Genomic DNA, 26,493 nt, shown 5'->3' on the forward strand with positions numbered 1-26,493 from the left:
TTTGCAAACTTCGCCACACTATCACAGAACCGGTAGAAGACGTTTTCTCTGGAAGATCTTACATAAATGGCTGAAATAAAAGCTGTGGACTGATATAAAAGTTTTTTTTTTCAATTTATAAATTGCATGGAGGAAGCAGATGGAGAATAATTACAGACACAAAATAATTTTGTTCAATATATTTTATTGCAGCTAAATCAGTAGATCCGGTGCGGCTCACTTCCGTAATGTGGTTTTGCGGTTGTGTTTTCTGTTTATGTGGTTGTGTTTTTCGTAATTTGCTTGTGTTTTCTCAAGTTGCAGTGCGTTGAGCTCTCAGTGCCACCGTACACATCTTGGCTCATAATACTTTAACGCTGCTATAAAAAATTTGAAGCGAATGGGTTTTTTAACGAAATATGTCATTTAACTACATATATGTATGCTTGTATGTATATGTATGTGACAAATAAACACCTCAGAAATCTTGACATCTAAATGAATGCTTTGAAATAAAATGGAATACAACCGGCTCCAAAAAAAGAAATGGAAATGTGATTCACTGGCGATTCACTGAGAGCACGGGGCAGCAGGCAATTATGTGGTTATGTGCATGTTATTCAATGCAGCAGAACTACAAGAGCAGGCAGTTAGTTACCCGACACGCTGAATGTATGGATGAATGTTTTTGTGGGCGGGACGTTCATAGGATAACCCGATGAATAAGCTGATGACGCTGCCGCCCAATGGTTCAATCCCTCTTCCCCCGACTGCTCCCTAACTGCCAGGTGTAAATGTCAGAGATCAACACGTGGCCTCATTTAAAACTGTTTCCGGATAAGGACAAAAGCAAGTGGTGTGTATCACCAACTCACATTGTGCCGCCTGTGGCCATGGACAGAGGTGGAATTTCCAGACTTCCAGGCAGTCAACGTTTTTTCCCAGTAGGCTACTTTGTAACGGAACCTTATGGATTTCGGAATGGTCACCAGCCAGGAGTTCAACTAAAGAACGAGTAAAAATCAGCTGAATCGGTACATAAGAATGGCAGGGCTTTAGCTCTGGGCTCATGAGAATAACCACATTTTCCACATCTAATCTGCCCACTATTTGGCTAGATCTGTTTTGGGATCTCCTATTCCTGCGACGGTCCCTCCAAGTTCCTCATCCACTCTTCCAGTTCACGGTCGCGGGGGAGGGCCGAAGCCTATCCCAGCTGACCGGGGCCATAGATTGTCTAACGCCATTCAAGTGCTAAAGAAGATGGCCTAGATCTACACAACCGCCATTCACTAAGTTCCTAATCTGTTGTGACTGAGGAAGTTCCCGGCAGATGCGGCCATTGTTAATTCGAGAACTCCATCTGGGTTTCTACAATGTCTACATTTAAAGCCTGTGGCAAGTCATCTGTGTTTGAAATCTCTTTAGCTGCCTGATAGGTTTAGAGTGCAGGAGAATGACATTATTTCCCTTAGCCAGTTTGTTTTGGATATGGAGCAAGCCAACAAATGTTCCAACAAAACCAGTTTACTGCTTAACCTGAACATTAAAACAAACTGAAGAACGTGAAGATGTGACTCAAGCTGTAATAACCAGCAGCAGCTCTTCTACAGTTGCCTGCAGATCCAGGGGTTCTCGACCTTTTGTTGGCCCATGACCCGATCTTTAGGTTTCAAAAAGTTATCTTACAGTTCACATTAAGGAACTATGAGCAACAGGTTGAGACTAACTGAATGACTTTACTGCACTTTCTCCACATTGAATATGAAGAAATGGGTTCGCGTCAATTTGAGTATTGCATGAGCTATCTTTGTTCCATCATAGAGCAAGAAGTGGGCTCTGAATGTTATTATACTGTATGAGTCAGCGAAACCCATGGGCATATCAAGTGACCCCACAAGGAGTCACAACCCCAAGGTTGAGAATGTCTGGCCTAATGGGATAACAATTGAGCACTTACTGTACTTCCGATAGAGTTTCACAGCTGTTGCTGCCAGAGTTGGTAAGATACAGGTTTATATTAGTTATGTAACTATACTGACTATATTCCTCCTTTTTTTTGGTCTGTTGTAACTGTGTCCAGCCAATAACTTGGACTGCAAGTGGGATACCGTCCTCCTAAATGAAAGATCTCCGCTTGGTTCTAATCACCATGTGGCTGGTCATGGATCAGTATTTTAAGTCTCTCCAGCTGTCTGGGCGGAGTCTGCACTTCCCACGGGGAGTTGTAAGTTGATTAAGTTATCACTGTGACAACAGACTCCTAAGGGCTCACCTTGTCACAGCCTCCCTCCCCACGGCTGACATTGTGCGACAAAACCCAGGCTGTCCCAGGGCGAGACCCCGGCTAAACAAGCAAATACCAAATAACAAATGCTCATAGCTGAAACGCAAACAGGGAATCTTTACGATCACTGGTTTGGACAGTATCCGGTTTGGGCCAGACATACTGTAAAATATTAAGGTCAGGGCTGAGCGGATTTTGACTTTTAACTTCTTGTGAAGGACCTGAAACCATTAGCACTGAAACCGGTACCTTTGCACGTGAAATGGCTTAGTTTGTATTGACGAGGTGTCTCTGTACGGCGGGGTCACATGGTACTTGTGGCCCCCCAGACAGACCAAGGATCCCAGGCCTTCGAGCTGATGGGAGGCTAGACTGACCTCAAGCTTAGCTGTTAAGAACGATGGCTTATAGCCACTTAGGTCTCTTAATCTGACCCACATAGTGACAGTATCGGGGACATTCATCCAAGTGTCATTCATTACCTTTGAATTGGAAGGTAAGTGCATCTTTCCACTGTGTGACTGCTGACCAGCGTCCAACATTGGCTTGGTCAAGAAGTGGCAACGCAATCCAAGGTGTGTTAACACGCGCACTTAGCACTCTCCACACACAACAGCGGACGTCGTGGGCAGCCAATAACAATCATTATTCATGTCTTTTGTGGGGGCCTTGCAAATGCAAGGGCCAGACCACAATGGTCCACAGTAGCGATAACACACAGCGAGTATTATACATTACACAAAGGGACTGAGGAAGCAAGAGGGGTGGGGAATAAAAGTAAAATAGGAGTGACAGAGGAAAGGACGGCAATAAAACTGTGCTGATAAACCCTCTATTTGGCGAAACAGAGACTTAGGAGACAAAGACAGATGACTAAAGGAAGAAGAAATAGGAGATATGCCTTCATAGGCACCAATCGGGGTCAATAGTGTGAGGATGTACTGCTGGAGTCCCATGGCCTTGTGGTTTTTAACAATCAGATAAATATCTGTGGAAAATGAATTAGCCCCGAGTGTAGGCCTACTTCCTGCCCCTGAGCCTGCTGCTGGGCGGAGGCGGGCGCCTGCAAAAGTGAGATTTCGGGGGCACACAATAGGAAAGAGCGCTGTTATGACGGAAAACCGGTTTTCGGTGGCTCCCTCGTATCGGCTGGTCGGCGGGTCGTTTTTTGAAACGTTCTCTCTGTTCCAAACTTTCCAGGAGAACAAAACGCTGACTTGATTCTGGCCTCGAAGTCTGGAAAACTAATCGAGTCGGGGCCCCAGACATGTCGTCCTCATGAAACCTTCAGTTTCCTGTCTGTGTATTTGAACTGAGGCCTGGGCTGCATTTGTGCATGTGCGCATTAGGTCATAGGCTACTACCCAAATACTTTTATTTTCCCTCTGGCCGATAATGTCTTCGATTTCTTGTAATACGCTTCCCGGAGCAATGTTAGGCTTAGGCTTACGGTGTGGGTTGCTTCCCCTGAAGAGATTCAGGTCCAAACAAATAGCGGGAACTTTCAGCTCTCTTAACGTTTGAGTGAAACTTCCGTTGACCTAAGAAAAAGCAAACAAACAACAAACAAACAAACAAACAAATATATATATATATATATATATATATATATATATATATATCCCAAAATGTGGCTAGAAATAAAACTTTGAATTCTGATACTTCTACTACGACTGAACGACTCACCGATTTCAACGATGAGTTGCGAACGATTCGTTCGTAGCGAATAACTCGGGAGCCGAGTGTCATAGATAAAAGAGTCGATCGTTCGTTCCCCAACTCGGGAACTGCAGCCGGGGACACAAGCGAAAAGAGCAACATGAATATGAATATGAATATTAATAATGATAATAATAATGATAACGATGATGATAATAATAATAATAATAATAATAACGATGATAATAATGATAATAATAATGGTAACGATAATGATAATAATAATAATAATAATAATAATAATAATAACGAGGATAATAATAATAATAATAATAATAATAATAATAATAAATCAATGTGAGGGGGAAAGGGAATTTTGTATAATTCGTGTTGAATGCCGGATAACACTTTGCAGTTCACCACAATACGTTCTTTTTGACGGAAGTAAATTACTTTTGTCATCCACGCACAAACAGATGGATACATTTCCAGAGAAGGAGGCGGAACGATTTTTGAGATCAGGAGCTTTGCATTATTCCGCTTAAATAGACCAGTCCGACCCGAAAGAAAGTTGAATTCTGTGTCCGACCGGGTACGACGTCCATTCAGACGCTCGCACGGCACACCAACCGATATCGAACGGACGGCAAAAAAAAAAAAAAAAAAAAAAAATCGAACCACTCTGACTCGTCGGGAACCGAATCCCCCCAAAGCCGTCGAACCGTCGTCAGTGACAGGACTGAACCGGTTCCTACGTCGGCGGGCGGCCGGTTTGATCTGGCGGCGTTGCCACGCAGACGAGGCCCCTATAAAAGCGCCGGGACTCCTCGCGGACGCCTCCATTACCGGCACAGCGGCAGCACGAACCCGTGGCACTGCGGGAGCACTGTTTTCACCTCAGACTTCTATTCTAATGGACACACTCTTTGTAAATGCTTTTTAAGGTGAGAGAGTTTCAAAAAAAAAAATATGTATATTCTTTTACGTTTGGATGTTGAGGAAAGCGTGGTTCCTCTGGCGATTCGAATCGTTGTAAACTGTTGAACCGCGACATTGGAGCTACACGGTGGTACGTTATTTAAAAAAAAAAACCAAGTAGGACTCGTCTCAAGTGTCCTTGAGACGCCGAATTTCACTCGTCTTCGTAGCGTAGGCTGAGGTGAGGGAACTTTGGCGTGACCTGGCCACGTTCGTATCTTTACCATTGTGCTAATGTTATGTTCGCGTATGTGTTTGTATACATATATATCGATTATTTTTTTTTAATTTTTATTATTTTTTTTACTACCGGGGCGGAAACGCTCCTTGTAACACGCGTGCCGCGTGGAGTGGGCTGCGTCGCCGCGGCCGGAACCGGCGAAAGTGGCGTCGGCAGAGCGGAAGTCCCGATTCGCGCCTTTAGGTGTCGGTCTTGTGACGTTGTAAGAAGTGAACCTCAATGCGATTGGTTGCGTAGCTCGCTGGGGGCGGGCTTTCCCCCTCGTCGCCGTTAGGTGAGCTGTGGTTCGGTTGCGGCGGAAATCGAGACCGGACGAAGCGGGATCTGTTTATTTGGCCGAGTTGGTTTCCGAGTGCATTGCAGCTTTTGTCTTGGGTTGGCGCTGGCCTGGCCGGCTCCGTTCGCAAGTGAAACATGAGCTTGCAGATTCGTTTGGATCCCAGGCTTGGATGGTGCGGTGTTGTTGTACGGACACCTAGCATCAGGACTCTGCCCAAAAAAGGAACCGAATAGACAAAATGTCACTCTATGCAAAGGATAAATGTATTTGTTGTGACAGGGGCTACGTGGCAGTATTGCTGTGGGTACGCTCATATTATGGGAGATATCGCATAGGCTGAATAAAGCCTGCCCGCCCACCCCACTGTCACAACCTGTGCTCTGCGGAAAGCGGGAGACTGCTCTCCCACTAAGGTCTGGATCTTAACGTGGCAGCATCTTGACTGGCCTCAGTGTTGAGCTGCCACTTTGTGGTTCACTGCATCTGCCAGCTGAGACACCTTCTGCCAACACCCTCCACTTCATCTACATATTGAAATATTTGTTTTTAATGAAAAGATCAATTGCTGTATACTATGCATATGAAAGGTAAGGTGTAAATCTATAATATAATACATCCTCCACACATTGCATGTCTGTGTGGTCCTGTGCATCAAAGCTGTGTGGTTGAGCTGGAAAGCGTGTCCAGCAGCCCTGGGATTAAATAAACATGGACGTAAAGCAGCGGACCAGATGTAAAAGTAAAAGATGGCCGATATGCTGATGGATGTTGTCAACATGGATCGACCCTGTTCAAAGCCGACCTCTGCCCGCTAGCACACATAAGCGCTACCTTTGTGAATGTCTACGCGCTACACCGTGCATGTTTGCGGACGGGCAGAAGCATTTATTCAGCTATCTGGTGGCAAACGTGCATAGGAGTGACAAGCTATAACCAAACAATCATTCTGTTGGCTTTCCATGAATGCAATCCCTGACGTGTCGCGACCACCAACTGCTTACGTGTTTAACTTATGCACTAGTTGGCCCTTGCATGGTCAATGGTGAGTCAAGACACATGTTGCTTGTAGTGCAAATAGTGGGTGCCACTCACAGTGACTCTCCACTGATATGCTTTTTATTCTTTTTTATTTTTATTTTTTTTTCTTTTTTTGATAAAATTCTATTATTGGCCTTCTACTTCAACCGCTTTAGACCACTTTAGGGGAAAATGTAGCAACATTAATCGTGTTCCTGGTTGTATTTAATCTCCATACTCTTGTCCTTTTGTGGTTTTTCAAGCAGGTTTTCTGCGGGTCACGTCAGTTTGGGTGACTTGTGTGACTCGTCCAGATCTAAAGAGAATGTTTTGGGGTGGGGTTGTGGTGACCAATTTTAGCTGCTTTGTTTTATTTGTATCCCTCCAATCCATTAACTAGTGTACTTGTTCTCTGGTATTACATTAGACACAGCTCTCAGGCAAGCAGGAATGGATCCTGTGTTTACGGGAACTTGAAAAACTTAATTTGTGTTCCTCTAAACAGACCTGAGTAATTTGTCTAGCTTAACTCTCTGGGAATTCACACATTTTGCACCAAAGCAGAGCCCTATGTACTCAATCTACTATTTTATACAACAAATCTATGGAGGTTGCTTAAGTCTGCGACCTGGTCTAAATCAAAATCTGATTGTTCTAGTCTAAATACTTAATCTCTGCTCTTATTTGCAGAATAATCACTTCAGGAAAGCGCACACTGGCTACTTGGCAGGCCCTGGCCTTGAGTCTTATCTGAAGGGATTCAATTTTACTGGTGAACCACCTTGGCTCCCCTGCACCTGATAAAACCTACAAAGGATTCCATCTCCTGTATCCAAGTGAGTGGCTTGTCACTATTTTCCACCTATCAATATAACGGCTCCAATTTTGACAGTTGATGACACTATTGATGACAACACTTGTGATGTATTCCCATTTCGCTTACAAATGCTCTAACACTGACTGTAAGGGTTTTCTGTCACTCTTTCAGGGTTTTTTGTGATTGTTCAAAAGAACTTCCTACAACCATGAAAACTCTCAGCCCAGCCGAGTTTGATGTCTCTTTCTTGGAGGAAGGCTTCTCAGCCCGCGACATAGTTGAACAGAAGATCAATGAGACTTCAATGTCCGTAAGTGTCTTGTGCTGAATTAAACGGGGCAGAGTCTGCAAATTGTGTTTCTCGTCCTGTTTCACATAGGATTGCTTTGTTGCAGGCACTTATCAGTGTAGAACTACTCTAAATGTGTATATTTTTATTTTTTCTGCTGTAGGATGACAGGGATGCCTTCTATGTCTGCGATTTGGGGGACGTACTGAAAAAGCATCTGCGCTGGTCAAGGGCCCTGCCTCGGGTTACTCCCTTTTATGCCGTCAAATGCAATGATAGCAGAGTTGTGGTTAGGACACTGGCTTCCCTGGGCTCTGGCTTTGACTGTGCCAGCAAGGTAAGCCCTGGAAGATTGCCCCCTGAGCTGGACACAAAGTTTATTGGTGGTTCTGGGTTGTGAAAATGCATCAAATGTCAGATTCATGGCATTTGTCTCATGTTTGTCCATTTCCCGCTTTCTTTTGTCCCCGTCCAGACGGAGATCCAACTTGTCCAGTCCATGGGAGTAGATCCAAGCAGAATCATATATGCCAACCCTTGCAAGCAGGTGTCTCAGATTAAATACGCCTCGGCCCATGGCGTCCAAATGATGACCTTTGATAGTGAAGTGGAGCTCATGAAGGTGGCCCGTTACCATGAAAATGCAAAGTAAGTCACAATGCAGTGGCGAAGCGGCACAATCCTTATATATTTTTAATCTACATTCCAAACATCGAACTTGTTTCTCTATATAGATAAAAAATTAATAGAATCTGATTTTTTTTTTTTTTTTTTCCAGGCTGGTGCTGCGTATTGCTACTGATGATTCCAAAGCAGTGTGCCGTCTGAGTGTGAAGTTTGGGGCCCCCCTCAAAGCATGCCGGGGCCTGCTGGAACGGGCCATGGACCTGGGCCTGGATGTGATTGGTGTCAGCTTCCATGTTGGCAGTAACTGCACTGACCCTGATACCTACAACCAGGCCATCTCTGATTCTCGCTATGTCTTCGATATGGGGGTGAGTAGTATCCCGGTTGCTGACTGAATGCTGCTAAAATGGATCTGTGTGAATGACCCCATGGGAGTACCAGCTCAACTTAAATTAATTGTTCATCTTCTGCCCTCTCTAGGAAGAGTTTGGCTTCAAGATGAACCTGCTGGATATCGGTGGTGGATTCCCTGGTTCAGAGGATACAAAGCTCAAATTTGAAGACGTAAGTTCTGTTTTCTGTGTCAGCTCTATCTAGCTATAGCCTCTTTCCCACTTACTCTCAAAGCTGTAAACCTACCACCAATGTTTCGTATCTGCGCCATGTAGGAATGGGAGCCAGTGTCGCCGTTATGTAAATCTCCCCACTCGAAGTAGTGTCAGTTCCAGCAGATTGCCAGAACGATTGCGACTGGATGTATGTGCGACTGGAAGCTGTATCAATTCCGTGAAGTGGGGGTGGAGCCGGATCTAAATAAAGCACAACTATTTATTTGTTTTGTAGAAATAGTGTTCTTCTTTCGGGAAGGAAAAACAGGCAGTCCGAACTGTGGCACTCGGCTGCAAAGACAAGAACCAAGCGCATCCAGTGTCTACGAAGACTGGTCCTCTCTATTCTTGAATTGACTTATTTCTCTTCTTAAAAATGCCACTGACACAATTTTTTTATTTATTAATTTTTTTTATTTACAATTGCATCTGCCCATCCTAGTATCTTGCGTGTCTAGGAGCACCAGGCTGCCATGTAGAGGTGCCCAGAGAGCAGTTAGGGGGTTAAATGTCTTACTCAGGGACACATCAGCACACTACCAGGGGGAGCCTGGGATCAAACCAGCAACCTTCTACTTATGACGACCTGCTCTACCTCCTAGTAGAGGTAGAACAGGTGGAGAACATTGCCTCTACAGAGGCAGTGTAGGACAGGTTGAAAAGGATCATACTGATTTAATAACATTTGGGTTAGGGATATTGTATCTGGGAACGACTTCTGTCCCCTCTGGCAGCTGAGGGAGGGGACAGGGAGTGAAACGCTGGTCTAATAACAGATTCTGTTGCTGAGTCTTGGTTGATATTAGACACCTCTTGTGAGTATGACAATGTATCTGGAACAGTTATCGCCGTGGGAACAGACTCGATACGGAACTTTTCCAGATTTTTTTTTTGGCAATGTTACGATTCCATGTGGACAAAGGACCTTCTCTCTCTGTTTGCCTTGTAATTGAATAATTAAAAATTCAAGTGTGCCTGCAAACATGCTGCGTAATTGACCCAGGACACGTTCTTCCGTAACAGATCACAGCAGTCATCAACCCAGCTCTAGACAAGTACTTCCCAGCTGATTGCGGTGTGAGGGTCATTGCCGAGCCAGGCCGCTACTATGTGGCCTCTGCTTTCACGCTGGCTGTAAACATCATTGCTAAGAAGGTCATCATGAATGACCAGTCGACCTCTGACGGTAAGGGCAGATATTGGGAGAGGGGAAACAGTCATTCATTTAATCTGTAAGTTATCTTTGGCTAAATTTCTTTTTTTTTTCTTTTATTGCCTAATTCGCAGAAGATGACGATGGGACCAATGACAGGACCCTGATGTACTACGTTAATGACGGGGTGTACGGTTCATTCAACTGTATCCTCTACGACCACGCTCACTGTCTGCCAACCTTGCACAAGGCAAGTTCAACCAATTCCCAAACCTTATCTGGGCAAAGCCCTCCCCTTTTCTTTGAGCTGATGTGCTAGCGCTGACTCTCTTGTTGATGCCCTCACAACAGAAGCCAAAGCCAGATGAAGCCATGTACCCCTGCAGCATCTGGGGCCCAACCTGTGACGGGCTGGACCGCATTGTGGAGCAGTGCGGTCTGCCTGATCTGCAGTTGGGTGACTGGCTGCTGTTTGAGAACATGGGTGCCTACACTGTGGCTGCCGCTTCCACCTTCAACGGCTTCCAGAGGCCTGACATTTACTACGTGGTGTCCCGGACGGCCTGGTGGGTGTGGCACACAGCACTGCTCCTGACTTGTCCCCGTATGGGTGTCCTTGTTCTTACGTTAACATTCAAATTACTCTGCTCCGCTCTCCCTTAGGCAACGCATTCAGCAGATCCACGCCCAGGGCATGCCTGCTCCCGTGGAGGAGTCTCTCCCAGCCGGGTTGCCGGCCTGCTGTGGCAGAGAGAGCAGCTTGGACATGCCCGCTAAGCCGTGCCAGACCCCTGTACTCTAACCAACAACACCGCACCGGTCTCTAAATATAGCATACTGTGTCATTTTTTTTTTTTTTTTTAATTGCACACATTAAAAAGGCCAGTTACTTGATTGGGGGGGGGCTGCTGAGAGGGACACGTCGCACAAAAGTTGTTGTTTCTGTATGGAGGCTGGGGATCCATTCCCCTCACTGAAATGAGGCTAAATCACTCTTGGTGTCTATGGGTTTGAGTGTTGCAGGGCAGCTGTTTAGTAGTTGGAAGCGTTCTATGCTCAGCGTGAATTCAAGTAGCATAACTCTAGTGTCTGTACAAGCCCATCTGCTGAACTCTGGACTGTTAATCAGTGCAAAGCTAACGGTCAACATGTTAACTTTTATGTTGAAGCTATGTAGCCACAAGATGCCTTGCAGCCTGAACTCCAACGTTGTATCTGTTAATCCTTATTGGGCTAGAGATTTATATCAAATGGCACTTCCCTGAAGCACCGTTACATCTGAACCCACACAGAGGATCGATTTATAACCTCAATATGGCTGCTACATGATTTATTGATCGCTCCCCCCCCCCCCCCCCCCCCATCTTTTCTCTTCCTGAGGTCTCCACTTCTGTACAGAACCCCTTTAAAAAGAAATACAGGGACGCAAAAGCAAACTGTTTTCTCTTCTGTTAAGACGTTAGAATTGGCCTCTTTATGATGCAGACAATTTATAAACTATACACTTTGAAAAGGATTCATAAGAGATGGGATAGCATATTTATATTGCTTTCCTATGGAAACTTGAAAGTTGTTTTCTTTTTTTTTTTTTCTTTTTTAATAAAAACCAGTGTCAAGCCAACTATTTTAAGTTCAAATTATTTGAAATATAAATATTGCTTTTTTTAATAGGTAATATAACAAATATTGATTATGATTAGTAGTTTAATGAACCATTTGATGTCTGTTCACTGGTTGATGTAGAAACACTATTGCACCCCCTAGTGTTAGTTGTGCAAACTGGTAGTGATGGTATGTGGTATAGAAACCCTTTTGTTTTATTAACCTGTGCTGACAGCAAGCAGGGCATTCAAGAGAGGGTGTCTTTACTAATCACATTCAACAATCGAAGAAAAACCACAATGTATTTTTGAATGCCTGAGGAATGTTAAGCACAACTTTTGTTTTTCCTGAACATTTGTGGGCACCAACGCGCAAAATGTTTTGATCGCCTAAACAGCTAACCTAGTTCAATCTCGATTATTGAACAAGTTTGTTGCTGCTATCCCGCCCACCGGTGAGACGTGCTAGGTTCTCCCAGCAGGTCAGGCCGTCTTCAATGGATTTAAGCAGCGAGAACGGACCATTCCCTCTACTCAAATCAAATAAAGGTTTCCAAGTTTATTGAATAGTCTGAAATAGTTGAAAATGTAGATTAAAAAAGGAAAAACTCAAGTAAGGACACTATTGGGTACCCTAGGAATAGAGGAATGCAGTCTGCATATGAACCCATTTTGGATTTCTTAAGAATGGTGAAAAGATATTGTACGTCTTATTAACTCTGAGACGCTCTTTTTGGCATCGAGTGAACCAATAATGGGGTTTAAATGCCTCCCTGAACCTGAACCTCTAAAAAAAAACACCCAAATATTTTTTATATCTATGCAATGTTTACTTGGCTGGTTATACAACTTCATTTGCAAACGCAAAAATATGCTGTACAACAGGCTAGTGTTTTGCCTTTATTTTTTATTGCGGCAGTACGGCAATTTGGTTATCTACATTGACTGGTTGGAATTGACAGGCGCTCCACACAGTGCGTTTGTTGTTCCCTCCATAAAACTGTCAAATTTCAATCATCAGTCATATCACTCATCGTCATTAAGTCTTGAGAATGGATGTCAACAGTTTCAAATAAGCTCAAATAAAAAAAGAGGTTAGAGGTGAAGGTAAACCACTAAAACTACTGAAAGCTAAATAATATGAATACAAGACTAAAATAGACATTTAGGATTATTCTTCACACTTGATTGACACCCTGGCGTTTGTGTCCTCTGCCTAAACATGTTCATTTTAATCAGTGATGTTTCTGTAAATGATAATAAGCCATTGTACCATAACACAGTTGAGTTATTGCATCGTTTTTGCCTGGGTCACTAAATGGATCACTTTAAATTACTTTATTTACAGCTTAAAATAATCATAAACATAGCTGCAGGCAGCAATGCATGGGGTCCAGGTTAGTCGACCCCCAAGGAACTTTGTATGTAACTTTGCGACTATATCCGTCAGGTGATCTGTTCACTCCGTCAACTTGCGAATGCGCACTGTGCTTGGCGCCGTCTGGGTGAGGTTGCGATTGTTGATCACAAACCTCTTCCACAGTGCTAAACCGCCGATTTGGATGAAACTCGAACGACGGCCTGTCGGAACTGCCTCGAATACACATCTTATACAGGGTGGGTTCGTCAGATCCATGACGTCCGTAAGTTCTGTCGGTGCATTTTGTTGGTAGTAACTAACCGCTGTATGTCACAGCCACAGCTAAACTTTCTCGAGGAATAAGTATCACGAGTCCACTAAGAATAGAATTTAAATAGGAAAGTAAGTTAGAAAGTATAGGGGGAAGAAGATCCTCATGCAATAGTCCGGCCAGTACAAGTAGGGTCCGTTTCCACTACAACCTCCTCAGCTCTTCTGGAGGGTAGGTTCCAGAGGTTCCAAAAGTAAACTCCCCAAAAATTCTGGACTTGTGCTCACGACCGCACCACAGCCATGCCTTTCTCTTCGTAATGCTTCCTAATGTAGTCAGTGATGGTAGCCCACCAAGATCTGCGGAGGTTGGCCGGGATGCAGGAGACGCAGAGGGTGAAGGCCATGCCGAACGGGGGCAAGCCCGTCCTGCAGGAGACCCGGGAGAGCTCCACCGTGAAGGTGAAGGTGACGATGGCCTCGGCGTTGGAGTCCCGTATCTTTTGCAACAGCTTAGCCAGGGCTTGGGTGTGGTTGTGGGTGACATAGCCGGGCAGTATGAGCAGCACACGTTATCCGTTGCAGTGAATTGGCCGTTCAGGCTATCGCAGCTGTACTTGCTGTACTTGTCGTCACCTCCAACGACGGCCACTGTTTCCCAGCAGACGGCTTCACCCACTTGACGCTGGCCATCGTCTGGTACACGTCGCTGGGGAGCGTTGGCAGAACTATGGGGACTTCACTGGTCGCTGCATAGCGAACCTGTGTTTGGCGAACAGGAGCACAACAACTTATTTGAAAGGCTTCCCTCTTACAATGCTGTGCATTATTTGAACGATGCACAGATATCGAATGACGAATGAGACACACGACCTGCACCGATGGATGATAGGGCGTCCAATCACCGCTTTGGTGTGGGGTTCATCGCTTAAAAGATTGAGTGCTGCCCCCAAGGCGAATGACACATCCCCGCGGATGCCGAAGACCATGGCTTGGGATCCCAGGAACATTTCGTAGCTGCATGGGGTCAAGGAGAGGAAGAGAAGACGAAAATATCAAACATAACGGCTTGTATTTTCCTTGATTTTTCACAAAAAAAAAAGAAAACAACCGTCGGGCCGTACTCACTCTGTACAGGAAACACTGGCGGGAGCCAAACAGATAAACCACCCTAAAATATAGCTGGAACTGCCACATGATGGATACTGATGAACGATGCCAGGCTGGAATACAGCCCAGTCCAACTCTGGGTTACTCTGAACAGTTGGGTGAGAGGGCAGCACCCTAATTCATACAATAAGGGTAAGTTAGACAGAAGATTTGCATTGTCTCGGGTCAACAGTAAAGCCACACCTGGCCTGCGGGCCACCCACAAACAGCCGGGTGATGAGCACCAAACTCTGGAAGAGAGCTATGGATTTACAGGCCTGCTGCAGCTGAAAAAATGATTAAGGCTCATCAATATCCATCCATGTGTTACAAAATGATTTGGTTTTGTTGTTTAATTATTTATTGTGCACAGAGACACAGAAGATGGGGTTCAGAAAACACAGTTTATTATAGAGTGGGCTAGGTGGAGCAAGCCCAGGAGCAGATGGACATGACAAGGGCTCCTTTCTTGTGTGTGTGTGTGTGTGGGGATGGGGGTTTTAACTGTTGCTCGTTAAACCAACCAACACAGCAACAGGTATGCAGCCACACTGAGCCTGGGCCCCAATTACCTAGACCCAGGGCAGGTGACAAACCACACAGTAGACAAACCGCACCAGCTTAATTATTAATCGAATAAATATACTTTGCCTATCATCATACTTCATGCGTCTTCCTTTCGGTCTTGTTTTTTTATATATCATTATATTGTCACGATACCATTATGTAATTATATATAAGTTCATTATATACACTTTAAATTATACATAAAGTATATATTATGTGTAGGCCTATGTGTAATATGCTTATAATGGAAGGATCACTTTTAATTTTTATAATAGTTCTTATAATATAATATAATAATAATGAGATATATATATATATATATATATATATATATATCATTATTATATGATAATATATATATCACCTCGGAGCAACTTTTTCTTTCATTCAAAAATGTCGCACAAATTCAGGCAAAAAAAGATGTGCGCCTGTAATTACCGACCTCTACCACCGGAGGGCAGCGCGGTGTCAATTGTCGTCATCCATCCAGGCGTCACCTTAAGTCCATGTGCGTAACAGAAAAAGAAAACATCAATTTGAATTTTTGTTCGTCATGTATTTGTTTCCCTTGCTGTTGTTTTATACATTTGTGTGCACCTGTTACATTCATGCAGGAAATTGTATATCTATTATTACGGAAAATAAAAAAAGATGTAACCTAACTGGGCCATGGGTGGAGGACGGGGGTCGATCAGAGATCATCAGTCATTTTGGCAAAAGTAGTAATAGCAGCAGTACAGTAATGACCGTTTGACTTGTGAAGTTGTTTTTGTTTGCCAATAGATGACCACTTTAATCACCACTTTAATCACCACTGTCTACAGCAGCGAACGGTTATCATCGGGTCTGGTATAACGTTACATCACACGCACTGACCTCTCCAATGCTGCCATTCGTTGGGTGGTGGGCTGATCCGCAGCCCCCCACGCCTCGCGGACGGTCAGGGCGTGTATAAAAACACCCAACTCGCCCAGGGAACCGACTCGGGGGAGGAAAATGGATCTATCGACCGGGCTGCTGTGTTGGACCGCGCTGCTGGTGTCCAGGACGCAGGGGACATACCAGCGGTACGGACACCCGAGTCGCGGCGCTTTCGAGCCGATCGGGCCGCATCTCTCGCCCAGAGGCCACCAGGGCTTCCACGACGCCAGAGCCATCGAGCAGCCCGTCGACAGGGTCCTGCCGAGTGGGGAAGCCTTCCCGATCGTCCGCCCCAGGGAATACACGGTGCCCAGCTTCCAGCGGAGCGCACGACAGGACGTCAGCAACCACCTGTCACAGAATGTCCTCAGACCCGACAAAGGTGGAGGTCAGTTCATCTATAGATCCTACGAGAGATGTCCCAGGGTTTATTTTAGATCCACCTGTTAGGCACCTGTTGCCCGGGATTTAGAGTGGGAAAAATAAGTTAACTTTTTATTGTTATTAATACGTTTTTTGTTGTTTGTATTTTGCTGTTTTACAGTCAATCCATCCAATGAAAAAGGTAAAAAAAAAAACAACACTTTTTTTTTAAAGATTTAACAAGATCAACCCAACCCATGACAAACGAAATACAAATCAATCCAATCAATAAGAAAATTAAATGTAAAGTTAAAAAAATGAAGTGAATCCAACCAATGAAAAAAAAACCAAAAAAAAAAAACCCCCCAATCCAATCAATGACAACCAATCACAAAAATTAATCAATCCAACAAAATAATAAGAAAAGGAAAAGAAAACAGTGGTTTGCAATAATGCAGCGATAAAATACTCAAATAATACTAAAGCATAACTTTCAAAGATCACAAATGTAACATTCATAGACATTTATTTTATACAAGATTATTCAAGTGATCATTAGAATTGCAATAAATTGTGTATCAGCAGATGGCGATATCTGAAATTCAAGGCGATATGCGAGATGATGAGGCGAAATGCATTAACAGTATGTCAGTACCAGTGGTGGTAAAAAAAGAAAAAAGTTTTTTCTGAAGAAATGCAATGTTTTTAGCAAAGCAAATGTGGTCTTGAGTACAGAGTACCTGCGAAACCAGGTGTGTCGTGGTACGATATCAAATATCTCAATATCTTTGGCAAATACTTGGATATCGATAATTTGACAATATTTCGGGGATGACTATCGGTGTTTTCATAAGGTATTTAGATGCAAAAAATATTTGAAAGACAATCATTAGTAATGTGGATATTACGTCAAAGCAGTTAGAACAGTTTTGGAGTTCACAACATTATTAATTTAGCGTAATGCAGCCTTAAACACAACATTGATTCAGTAATAATTAAAAACAGTTAATGGAAGTTAGTGTGTGTGTGTGTGTGTGTGTGTGCGTGTGTGTGTGTGTGTGTGTGTGCCTTGAGGAATTAAGGTTTGTCTTTTGTTAAAGGTGATACCTTTGTTCATAAGCCGGGGACTTTGAAAATGATTTCAAATCACCAATTTCTCACACAGCCACGGGACCGAACTGCAGAAATCGCCCCATCGACCTGGTTTTCATCATAGACAGCTCCCGCAGTGTGCGCCCGGCCGAATTTGAAAAGGCGAAGGAGTTCCTGCAAGACATGGTGGACAGCTTGGAGATCGGCTCGGGCGCCACGAGAGTTGGCGTCGTCAACTACGCTAGTACGGTGCAGATCGCCGTCAAGCTGAAGACACATTTCGACAAGATCTCCCTGAAGCAGGCGCTGGCAGGCATCGAGCCCCTCTCCTCGGGGACCATGACGGGCTTGGCCATCAAGACCGCCATGGAGCAAGCTTTCACCGTGGAGTCCGGCGCTCGGGCTGGCTCCATGAATATTGCCAAGGTGGCCATCATAGTGACGGACGGGAGGCCACAGGACAAGGTGGAGGACGTGGCAGCTGCTGCCCGTGCGTCTGGCATTGAGATATACGCCGTGGGAGTGGACAGAGCCGATATGAAGTCCCTCCGCCTCATGGCCAGCCAGCCGCTGGATGACCACGTGTTCTACGTGGAGACCTACGGTGTCATTGAGAAGCTTACCTCTAAATTTAGGGAAACCTTGTGCGGTAAGAACGATGAGGGAAGTGCGATCGGTCTCCTGCACAGGGGCACTTTCGGGGGTACTGTCGATTCTGGAGTAGGTCTAGATGGCAGTCATGCAGGTAAAGGAGTAAATAACGGAAATGGCAGGAACGGAAATGCCGGTATGTCAGAACCGTCCTCGTAAAACCTGCCTGCGATCGTATGGGCAGCACCATAGGGAGCCATTTTTCATTCTAAAGCCACGAGTCTTCTTCTCTTCATGTTGAGGACGAGAGGGCAAAAGTAAGCACTGGTGGAAAAACTTGCCCACTCGTGTCATCTACTAACTTGTGTCCATCCACACAATGATGCCATTGTTAAATAGTGCAGAAAACTATGTTTACTAACCACATGAAAGAAGAAGCAAAACTGATCATTAGTTGATCAGCCAATCAGGCGAACACTACACACTTAACAACTTTAGAATGACCGAGACCCCACATGATGCTGCCGATACTTTGGTGCGGGGATCGCTCAGCTCTTCGCAACTCTGCCCTGCAACCTTGAGCCTTGTGCTGTGCCTCCAGTCGTTAGGGAAAGCTCAAACCCAACAACCTCTACACGGTAAGAGCAAAGTGAGCTAGAATGGGCTTTGACAGCAATAAAGGGAAAACGGTAAGGAAAATCACCAAGTGGAAGACCACAACTGCTGTTAGTACAATTGAGCGTAATCTTTCCTTTATGAAACATGGAAGCCATAATATACAAATATACAAGGGCTTCTGATAAAGAGCCTGATCCTGATCTGAGCCTGACCTGAAGAGTTACTTATTTTTTAAGCTTGAGTTTTTCCACGAATGCTTGCATGCTGCAGGCTTGCTGGATTCTGCAATCTTGTACACCATTCTATTTATCGCCGAGTAGGTGAAAAGATATCGTGCCCAATGGGTGCAGTTGTACCTCCGCTCTGTCAAACTTAGAGTAGCAGTTGTTAAATCTCTCTTAAGTCTCTTATTCGAGTTTATAACAGAAGAGTACAACGTTTATATGCATCATAGGATCATATTTTTTGTCACAGTCACACTTTTACATTTTAATTCCATTCCACTTTTTCATCATTCCATTTGTCTGAGAGAAAATAAATCGGTCTTTCTGCCCAGTAATCTGCATGTCGCTTGATAGACGTTCAAATTCCCCAAAGCATTCTACTAATACTAATACAAAACTAATACATGTAACGATATAATGATTATAATGATTTGTGTTGTCGAGCTAAGCCAATCAGACATGGAAGTGTCTCTTTTCAGGTTTGGAAGCATGTGCTCTGGGACATGACTGCCAGCATATTTGTGTCAGCAATGGCAACTCATACGTCTGTGAGTGTGGTGTGGGCTATGTCTTGAATATGGACAAGAGGACATGTTCAAGTAAGACATTTAACCCTTCTTTTCTCTTAAATGTAAAAAGGTTGTCATTTTCTAGGGAGCTGTTCCTTTCAGGATTCCCACAATCGTCAAAAGCTTATGAGGTACTTTTCCCTGCGGACAAAGTCCACATCAGGTTTTGTGACTAATGCTTTGTGTGATTCTAGTTTTGGGCATTCAAGTACAGGAAATGTACTTTTGTACAACCTTAAACTGAGAAATGCACATACTGTGCCAGTACACCCCCAATGGTTCTATGAGTTGTGAAAAGTCTTCCTAACAAGTCAAGGCTTAATTGACTGGTGTTAGTATTGTACGGCAGTGAGATTTGTCAGTGTCTCTTTTCAGGATCGGATGCTTGTGCTAGGGGACATGACTGCCAGCATATTTGTGCCAACAGCGGCAACTCATACACCTGCAAGTGCCGAGAGGGATTTGCGCTCAACGCTGACCGGAAGACATGCTCACGTAAGAACACTAGGATTCTCACATACAGTCCAATTAACATTCCAAAAGAAATGGAACCAAAACAGCCTTGAATCTCAACCTTGGCTGCAAGAACTAGTAAGCCAATGGAAAAGCTCAATGCCCGGTGGACATGATACATATCAGCTCTTGCGAACTATGTTTATATCTTTTGAGTAGTCCAAGTAGAACCAAACCCGGAGAGGCAAGAGATCGTGCAGCCTGGAAATGGTTGCTAAAGGTGCAGAGAACCATGGTATTCTTCACAGTAACCAATGGCTCCTTCACTGCTATCTTGAAAACTAGGTCAATAAGTCGATGGAGTGTCTTATAGGCTTGGGCAATTGGGCAAAATTCCATTCGCTGATTGCAGGGGGGCAGCAATCAGCGAATGGTTAAGGTTTTTTACGTTTTTCTTTTTCCATACAAGTAAGAAACTAAGGAAACAAAAGAAAAATAAATCGATCTCACTGAGATTATATATATATAGTATCAATTGCTATATTATGATCACAAGATTTGCATATTGAGCAGTAGGTACGTGTAGGGGCACGTACCTGCCCCACTGACCCCACTGTGTCCTTCTTATCAGGCGCGTTTTTTTTTCAAGCGTTAATGGGTATCGAGGTAGAAGATTGTCTGGGCAACATATATTCATAAGGAACAACTCATGAATCTGCACCTGCGATGTGCGCACAGTGGCTCCGCTGTGCTGCTCCGCAAAATGCCTGGAACCGGAGCTGGGGATCCATGTGCCTTTTCTTTTTTTTTGAGCACCTGCCCCTCAAAGTCTCTGTACAGGACTGTAGAGGGGAAGTGAGGCCCGATCACCAGTGGTTACTGGACAGCTCTGAGAGGGGGAGAGCCTCCGCCCCCTCCCCCCCTCTCTCCCCCCCCTGCTCCAGTTTGAGAACATGGTAAACTGCACTTACACCGTTTCAATGCTCAGATTTTTCCTGGCGGATAAAAAAAACTAAAACAACATTTGTCATCAATGTCAATTGCGATCGATGGAGTCCTTGGCCGATAGACAATTTAATCGTAACTCTGCTCAAGTCTAGTGTTTAAGAGTCTTTCTTTACAGGTGTGGATGTATGCGGTCCAGGACACAACTGCCAACACATTTGTGTCGGCAAAGGCAACTCGTACATCTGTCAGTGTCAAGCAGGATACTTGTTGAACACAGACCAGAGGACATGCTCACGTAAGAACCTCATATTTGTGAGACATTCCGACCTCTTTTTTTGCTTCGCAAAAGTTTATAAGACAAAGACAAAATAAGACTAGTAAAGACATTAAGGAACAGCTAGAGTGGCTAATGTTTTTGGATGGATGTGGCAAATAACATTTTGTAGACCTTTAATACCCTAATTTCTTGCACAAATGGCGACCAAGAACAAATCCTGTGTTACAACCTGGGCCAAGCTCAACCTACTGAGCCACAGGGTTAAGTGGTACTTAACTTAAAGGAGATGTAGAATGGAATGGATGGAGGTACAGTAGATGGGGAGCACAGGGACTTATATCATCAGCCTTGTAGGACTTGTAAAAGAGAGTGTCCCCGTCAAGCCATAGGCTCCTAGAATGATGAAGTCACTTACATGAGGGAGCGTCTTCTTTCAGGTGGTGATGCATGCGCTCAGGGAAACAACTGCCAACACATTTGTGTGAACAATGGCGACTCCTACAACTGCCAGTGTCAAGCGGGATATGTGTTGAACGCAGACCTGAGGACGTGCGCACGTGAGAACTTCACTCTTTTAAATGGTCCATCTAAACATCACTACATACTTATTGCAACAACCACTGTTTGTATGTTGTTTTTGAATTAATAATTACTTTATTTAACATCTCTACACAATTGTTGTCAGCGAAGACAGCTTCGGAAAACTGTTAAGATCAAGCATGCCCAAGAAGGGATGGGAGGCCAGTTTTGGACCCCTTGACAGTTTCATTTGACCTGCAAGAGCTTTTAGCAAGCAAACAGGAATTTGAAAGCTTGAAGAACCTAAATTTGTTTCATATCCTAGAAGCAAACATGGAAACATGGTGCACAATGGAATAGGGTGGAGGTATAGTAGGTGGGGAGCACAGGGACCTTATGCTCGACATGACTTTCAAAGGGATGTAGAACCAGTCAAGCCAAACACTCCTAGAATGATGAAGTCAGTTACATGAGGGAGCGTCTTCTTTCAGGTGGTGATGCATGCGCTCAGGGAAACAGCTGCCAACACATTTGTGTGAACAATGGCGACTCCTACAACTGCCAGTGTCGAGCAGGATATGTGTTGAACGCAGACCTGAGGACGTGCGCACGTGAGAACTTCACTCTTTTAAATGGTCCATCTAAACATCACTACATACTTATTTCAACAGCCACTGTATGTATGTTGTTTTTGAATGAAAAATTACTTTTTCAAAATCTCTACACAATTGTTGCCAGCGGAGGCAGCTTCAGAAAGCTGCCAAAGAAGGGATAGAAGGCCAGTTTTGGACCCCCTTACCCTTTCATTTGACCTGCAAGAGCTTTTAGCAGGCAAACAGGCCTTTGAAAGCTTGAAGAACCTAAATTTCTTTTATAACCTAGAAGCAAATTTGGAAATATGGGACAAAGTGCACAATGGAATAGGGTGGAGGTACAGTAGGTGGGGAGCACAGGGGCCTTATGCGCGACATGACCTTCAAAGGGATGTAGAACCAGTCAAGCCAAACACTCCTAGAATGATGAAGTCAGTTACATGAGGGAGCGTCTTCTTTCAGGTGGTGATGCATGCGCTCAGGGAAACAGCTGCCAACACATTTGTGTGAACAATGGCGACTCCTACAACTGCCAGTGTCGAGCAGGATATGTGTTGAACCCAGACCTGAGGACGTGCGCACGTGAGAACTTCACTCTTTTAAATGGTCCATCTAAACATCACTACATTCTTATTGCAACAACCACTGTTTGTATGTTGTTTTTGAATTAATAATTACTTTATTTAACATCTCTACACAATTGTTATCAGCGAAGACAGCTTCGGAAAACTGTTAAGATCAAGCATGCCCAAGAAGGGATGGGAGGCCAGTTTGGACCCCTTGACAGTTTCATTTGACCTGCAAGAGCTTTTAGCAGGCAAACAGGCCTTTGAAAGCTTTAAGACCCTAAATTTGTTTTATAACCTAGAAGCAAATTTGGAAATATGGGACAAAGTGCACGATGGAATAGGGTGGAGGTACAGTAGATAGGGAGCACAGGGGCCTTATGCGCGACATGACTTTCAAAGGGATGTATAACCAGTCAAGCCAAACACTCCTAGAATGATGAAGTCAGTTACATGAGGGAGCGTCTTCTTTCAGGTGGTGATGCATGCGCTCAGGGAAACAGCTGCCAACACATTTGTGTGAACAATGGCGACTCCTACAACTGCCAGTGTCGAGCAGGATATGTGTTGAACCCAGACCTGAGGACGTGCGCACGTGAGAACTTCACTCTTTTAAATGGTCCATCTAAATATCACAACATACATATTGCAACAACCACTGTTTGTATGTTGTTTTTGAATTAATAATTACTTTATCTAACATCTCTACACAATTGTTGCCAGCGAAGACAGCTTCAGAAAACTGTTAAGATCAAGCATGCCCAAGAAGGGATGGAAGGCCAGTTTTGGACCCCTTGACAGTTTAATTTGACCTGCAATAGCTTTTAGCAAGCAAACAGGCCTTTGAAAGCTTAAAGAACCTAAATTTGGTTCATAACCTCGAAGCAAACTTGGAAACATGGTGCACAATGGAATAGGGTGGAGGTATAGTAGGTGGGGAGCACAGGGACCTCATGCTCGACATGACTTTCAAAGGGATGTAGAACCAGTCAAGCCAAACACTCCTCGAATGATGAAGTCAGTTACATGAGGGAGCGTCTTCTTTCAGGTGGTGATGCATGCGCTCAGGAACACAACTGCCAACACATTTGTGTGAACAATGGCGACTCCTACAACTGCCAGTGTCGAGCAGGATATGTGTTGAATGCAGACCAGAGGACGTGCGCACGTGAGAACTTCACTCTTTTTAATAGTCCGTCTAAATATCACTTTACACTTTTGCAACAACCACTGTTTGTATGTTGTTTTTTTATAATTACTTTTTTAACATCTCTATACAATTGTTGTGAAGACAGCCTCAGAAAGCTCTTAAGATCAAGCATGCCCCAGGGGACGGCAGGGAAGCTTTGGACCCCTGGACCTTTTGATTTGACCAGAAAGAGCTTTTAGGAAGTGAACAGGCCTTTGAAAGGAGAACCTAAATTATATAGTATAAGCAGTCAAGCCAAACACTCCTCTAATGGTGAAGTCAGTTACATGAGGGGGTGTCTGCTTTCAGGTGGGGATGCATGCGCTCAGGGAAACAACTGCCAACACATTTGCATGAACAATGGCGACTCCTACAACTGCCAGTGTCGAGCAGGATACATGCTGAATGCAGACCAGAGGACATGCTCACGTGAGAACATTGACATAACCTTTTCTGGGTGATGACAACTTTTGGGGAGACAACTTGCTACTAGGAGACCAAGTTTAGTCGGACAGTCTCTTTTTTTCCAGTTGGAGATGCATGTGGTACAGGAGACTACTGCCAACACATTTGCGTCAGCAGCGGCGACTCCTATATCTGCCAGTGTCGAGCAGGACATGTGTTGAACGCAGACCAGAGGACGTGCTCACGTAAGAAGTTCATCCTTTTCAATGTTACTATATAATGTAACTACAGCGACAGCCCCTTTGCAGACTATTTGAGACTATATGAACTGACTAAAGCTACCTTTTGGTGTCAAAAGAAATACAGTTTAATGGTACCCTCACACAGTTGGTCTGAGACAAAAATGGTTCTGGAGACTCTCATGGGACATGAAGAACAGACAGAGGGCACTTGGTAAAGAAACAAGGTGGACACAATGGACATGGGTATCCTATATGTTGGTTTGTTGGTTGTTGTTGCTGGTTGTTGAAAATGGAGACATCACAGACATGCCATGACGAATAGGATTTGTTGAGTTGACCAAAAGAGACTGCAAAACTGATCAAGGGTTGTTTACAAACCAATTACAAGGAGGTTCTCTCTGTAGGTGCCGATGCATGTGCTTTGGGACACAGCTGTCAGCATGTTTGTGTCAACAATGGTGCCTCGTACAACTGCCAGTGTCGAACGGGATATGCCTTGATGGCAGACCAAAGAACATGCTCACGTGAGATCATTGACTTTAATTTTAATTTCATACATTATGGACCCCTGTCTTAAGCACATGTTGAGTTTCCCTACAGACCACTTATATAATTTTCCCCTGTGAGGTTTAAATGATCCCTGTAGGATTGGTGTTATTGGCCAATGGTTGTTTCCCATATATCCAGTCAAATTTCAGGATCCGAAAGAGGCACTGTATGTATCGGACATTCGTCAGATGACTTCTTGTACCTAGTATTTAGGATTGTCCAATGTGGTTTGGTTCAATGCATTCATTGTTGAGCTTTGTCTGACTGAGCAGACTGTTCCACAACTACTCAAGGAAACTATGGACCAACCAACCAATGGTTTTACCAGCTAATGGCCATTGAGTCCTCCAATGATCTCTCTCTACACTACCAGAAGCTTCATAAAAGAGAAAGAAGATCATGTGATAAGGTCAGACATCTTCTAAGACATCAGGAGATCATGGTGAATCGCCAACTTTTGGTAACGGTGACTTCAGTTTTAATATATATATATATCAAACTAAGTCATATTCGCCATTATTTCTTGCATTTTACATTCCACAGGCATAGAAGTACCTACAGATGTCACCATGGCGACAAAATCTCACAATGAACGTCGCTTCCACTGGTCCAACTTTAGGCCTCTTTTAAATACACATGAAAGGGTTGTGCTGGTGTAAGAAAGGAGTAACACCATGGTTTGAGCTTACATCCTCAGGAGAGGCCTTCAAAGGAGCATGAAAGGACATGAAGTGTGAAATGAAGATTGGCTTTCATCTGCTGTGTTTTGTCTCGTTGTATCTTGCTGCCTCAGTATTGCATTTTTAATATTGTGCCAGACCAATTATTGTCTCAATGTTGTGCCTGATTGTCCGATTCAACTAGTTGACCTGATTTTAAGATAATTTCGTTTCACTTCAATTCCACAGTAATCAAAAAGCAAGATTGATTTAGCGCCTAATGATTTATGTTACAGAGATCAATTTATTCACATTTCGCTGTCACCCCTGAAACATGATGGTTACATTGATCATTTGAATCATTTTAAAATATGTGCGGCATTTTCTTTCACATATATTTGTGACGTGCAGGAAGGCCATTGGCCAAAAAGTCATCAGAATAATCACATATTTCATTTCAAATCATGTATATTTTGGAAAAAGATTCACATGTTCACATAAGGTTTTATGTACAATTGGATGTGAACTTTAGAAAAGTGAACTCCAATGGGAACGAAAATAAAGAATCATGATCTGTTCCATTCTAATTGCAGAGGAAATGCAAGGTGAATTGACGGAAGACGCGTGCATGTGCAAAGCTCAGATCGCGTTCCAGGAAAAGGTCCAGTCGACCATTCAAGATCTGAACCGGAAACATATCCTTTTGACTTATTGAAGATGACTCGAGAAGGTATTCAACGCATGATTGGGGCATGAGGATGAATGGATGAATGAACAAATGAATGAATGGCCAATGAGAGCATTACACCTGGTTTCTAGTGATGAAAAGTTTG

The 26,493-nt window shown here is 44.0% G+C and overlaps 2 protein-coding genes across 2 annotated transcripts; both read left to right on the forward strand.

Moving 5' to 3' along the window:
• The first annotated feature begins 4,600 nt into the window (after window positions 1-4,600).
• Window positions 4,601-11,556, forward strand: odc1 (ornithine decarboxylase 1). Its single transcript, XM_080011954.1, has 11 exons — window positions 4,601-4,869; window positions 7,132-7,277; window positions 7,430-7,568; window positions 7,711-7,884; window positions 8,023-8,195; window positions 8,326-8,542; window positions 8,655-8,738; window positions 9,806-9,968; window positions 10,070-10,185; window positions 10,287-10,501; window positions 10,599-11,556. The coding sequence occupies exons 3-11, from the start codon at window positions 7,467-7,469 to the stop codon at window positions 10,735-10,737; spliced, it is 1,383 nt and encodes a 460-aa protein (XP_079868080.1). The 5' UTR covers window positions 4,601-4,869; window positions 7,132-7,277; window positions 7,430-7,466; the 3' UTR covers window positions 10,738-11,556.
• A 4,227-nt stretch (window positions 11,557-15,783) lies between these two features.
• LOC307238917 (uncharacterized protein) lies at window positions 15,784-26,375 on the forward strand (the record flags this gene model as incomplete). The annotated part of the gene is made up of 11 exons (XM_080012071.1): window positions 15,784-16,191; window positions 17,332-17,907; window positions 19,171-19,290; window positions 19,636-19,755; window positions 21,949-22,068; window positions 23,092-23,211; window positions 23,665-23,784; window positions 24,115-24,234; window positions 24,336-24,455; window positions 24,857-24,976; window positions 26,254-26,375. The coding sequence occupies exons 1-11, from the start codon at window positions 15,879-15,881 to the stop codon at window positions 26,373-26,375; spliced, it is 1,971 nt and encodes a 656-aa protein (XP_079868197.1). The 5' UTR covers window positions 15,784-15,878.
• Window positions 26,376-26,493: the final 118 nt, after the last annotated feature.

Source organism: Zeus faber (genome assembly GCF_960531495.2).
Source record: "Zeus faber genome assembly, chromosome: 13".
In the NCBI taxonomy this organism is placed as follows: Eukaryota; Metazoa; Chordata; class Actinopteri; order Zeiformes; family Zeidae; genus Zeus; species Zeus faber.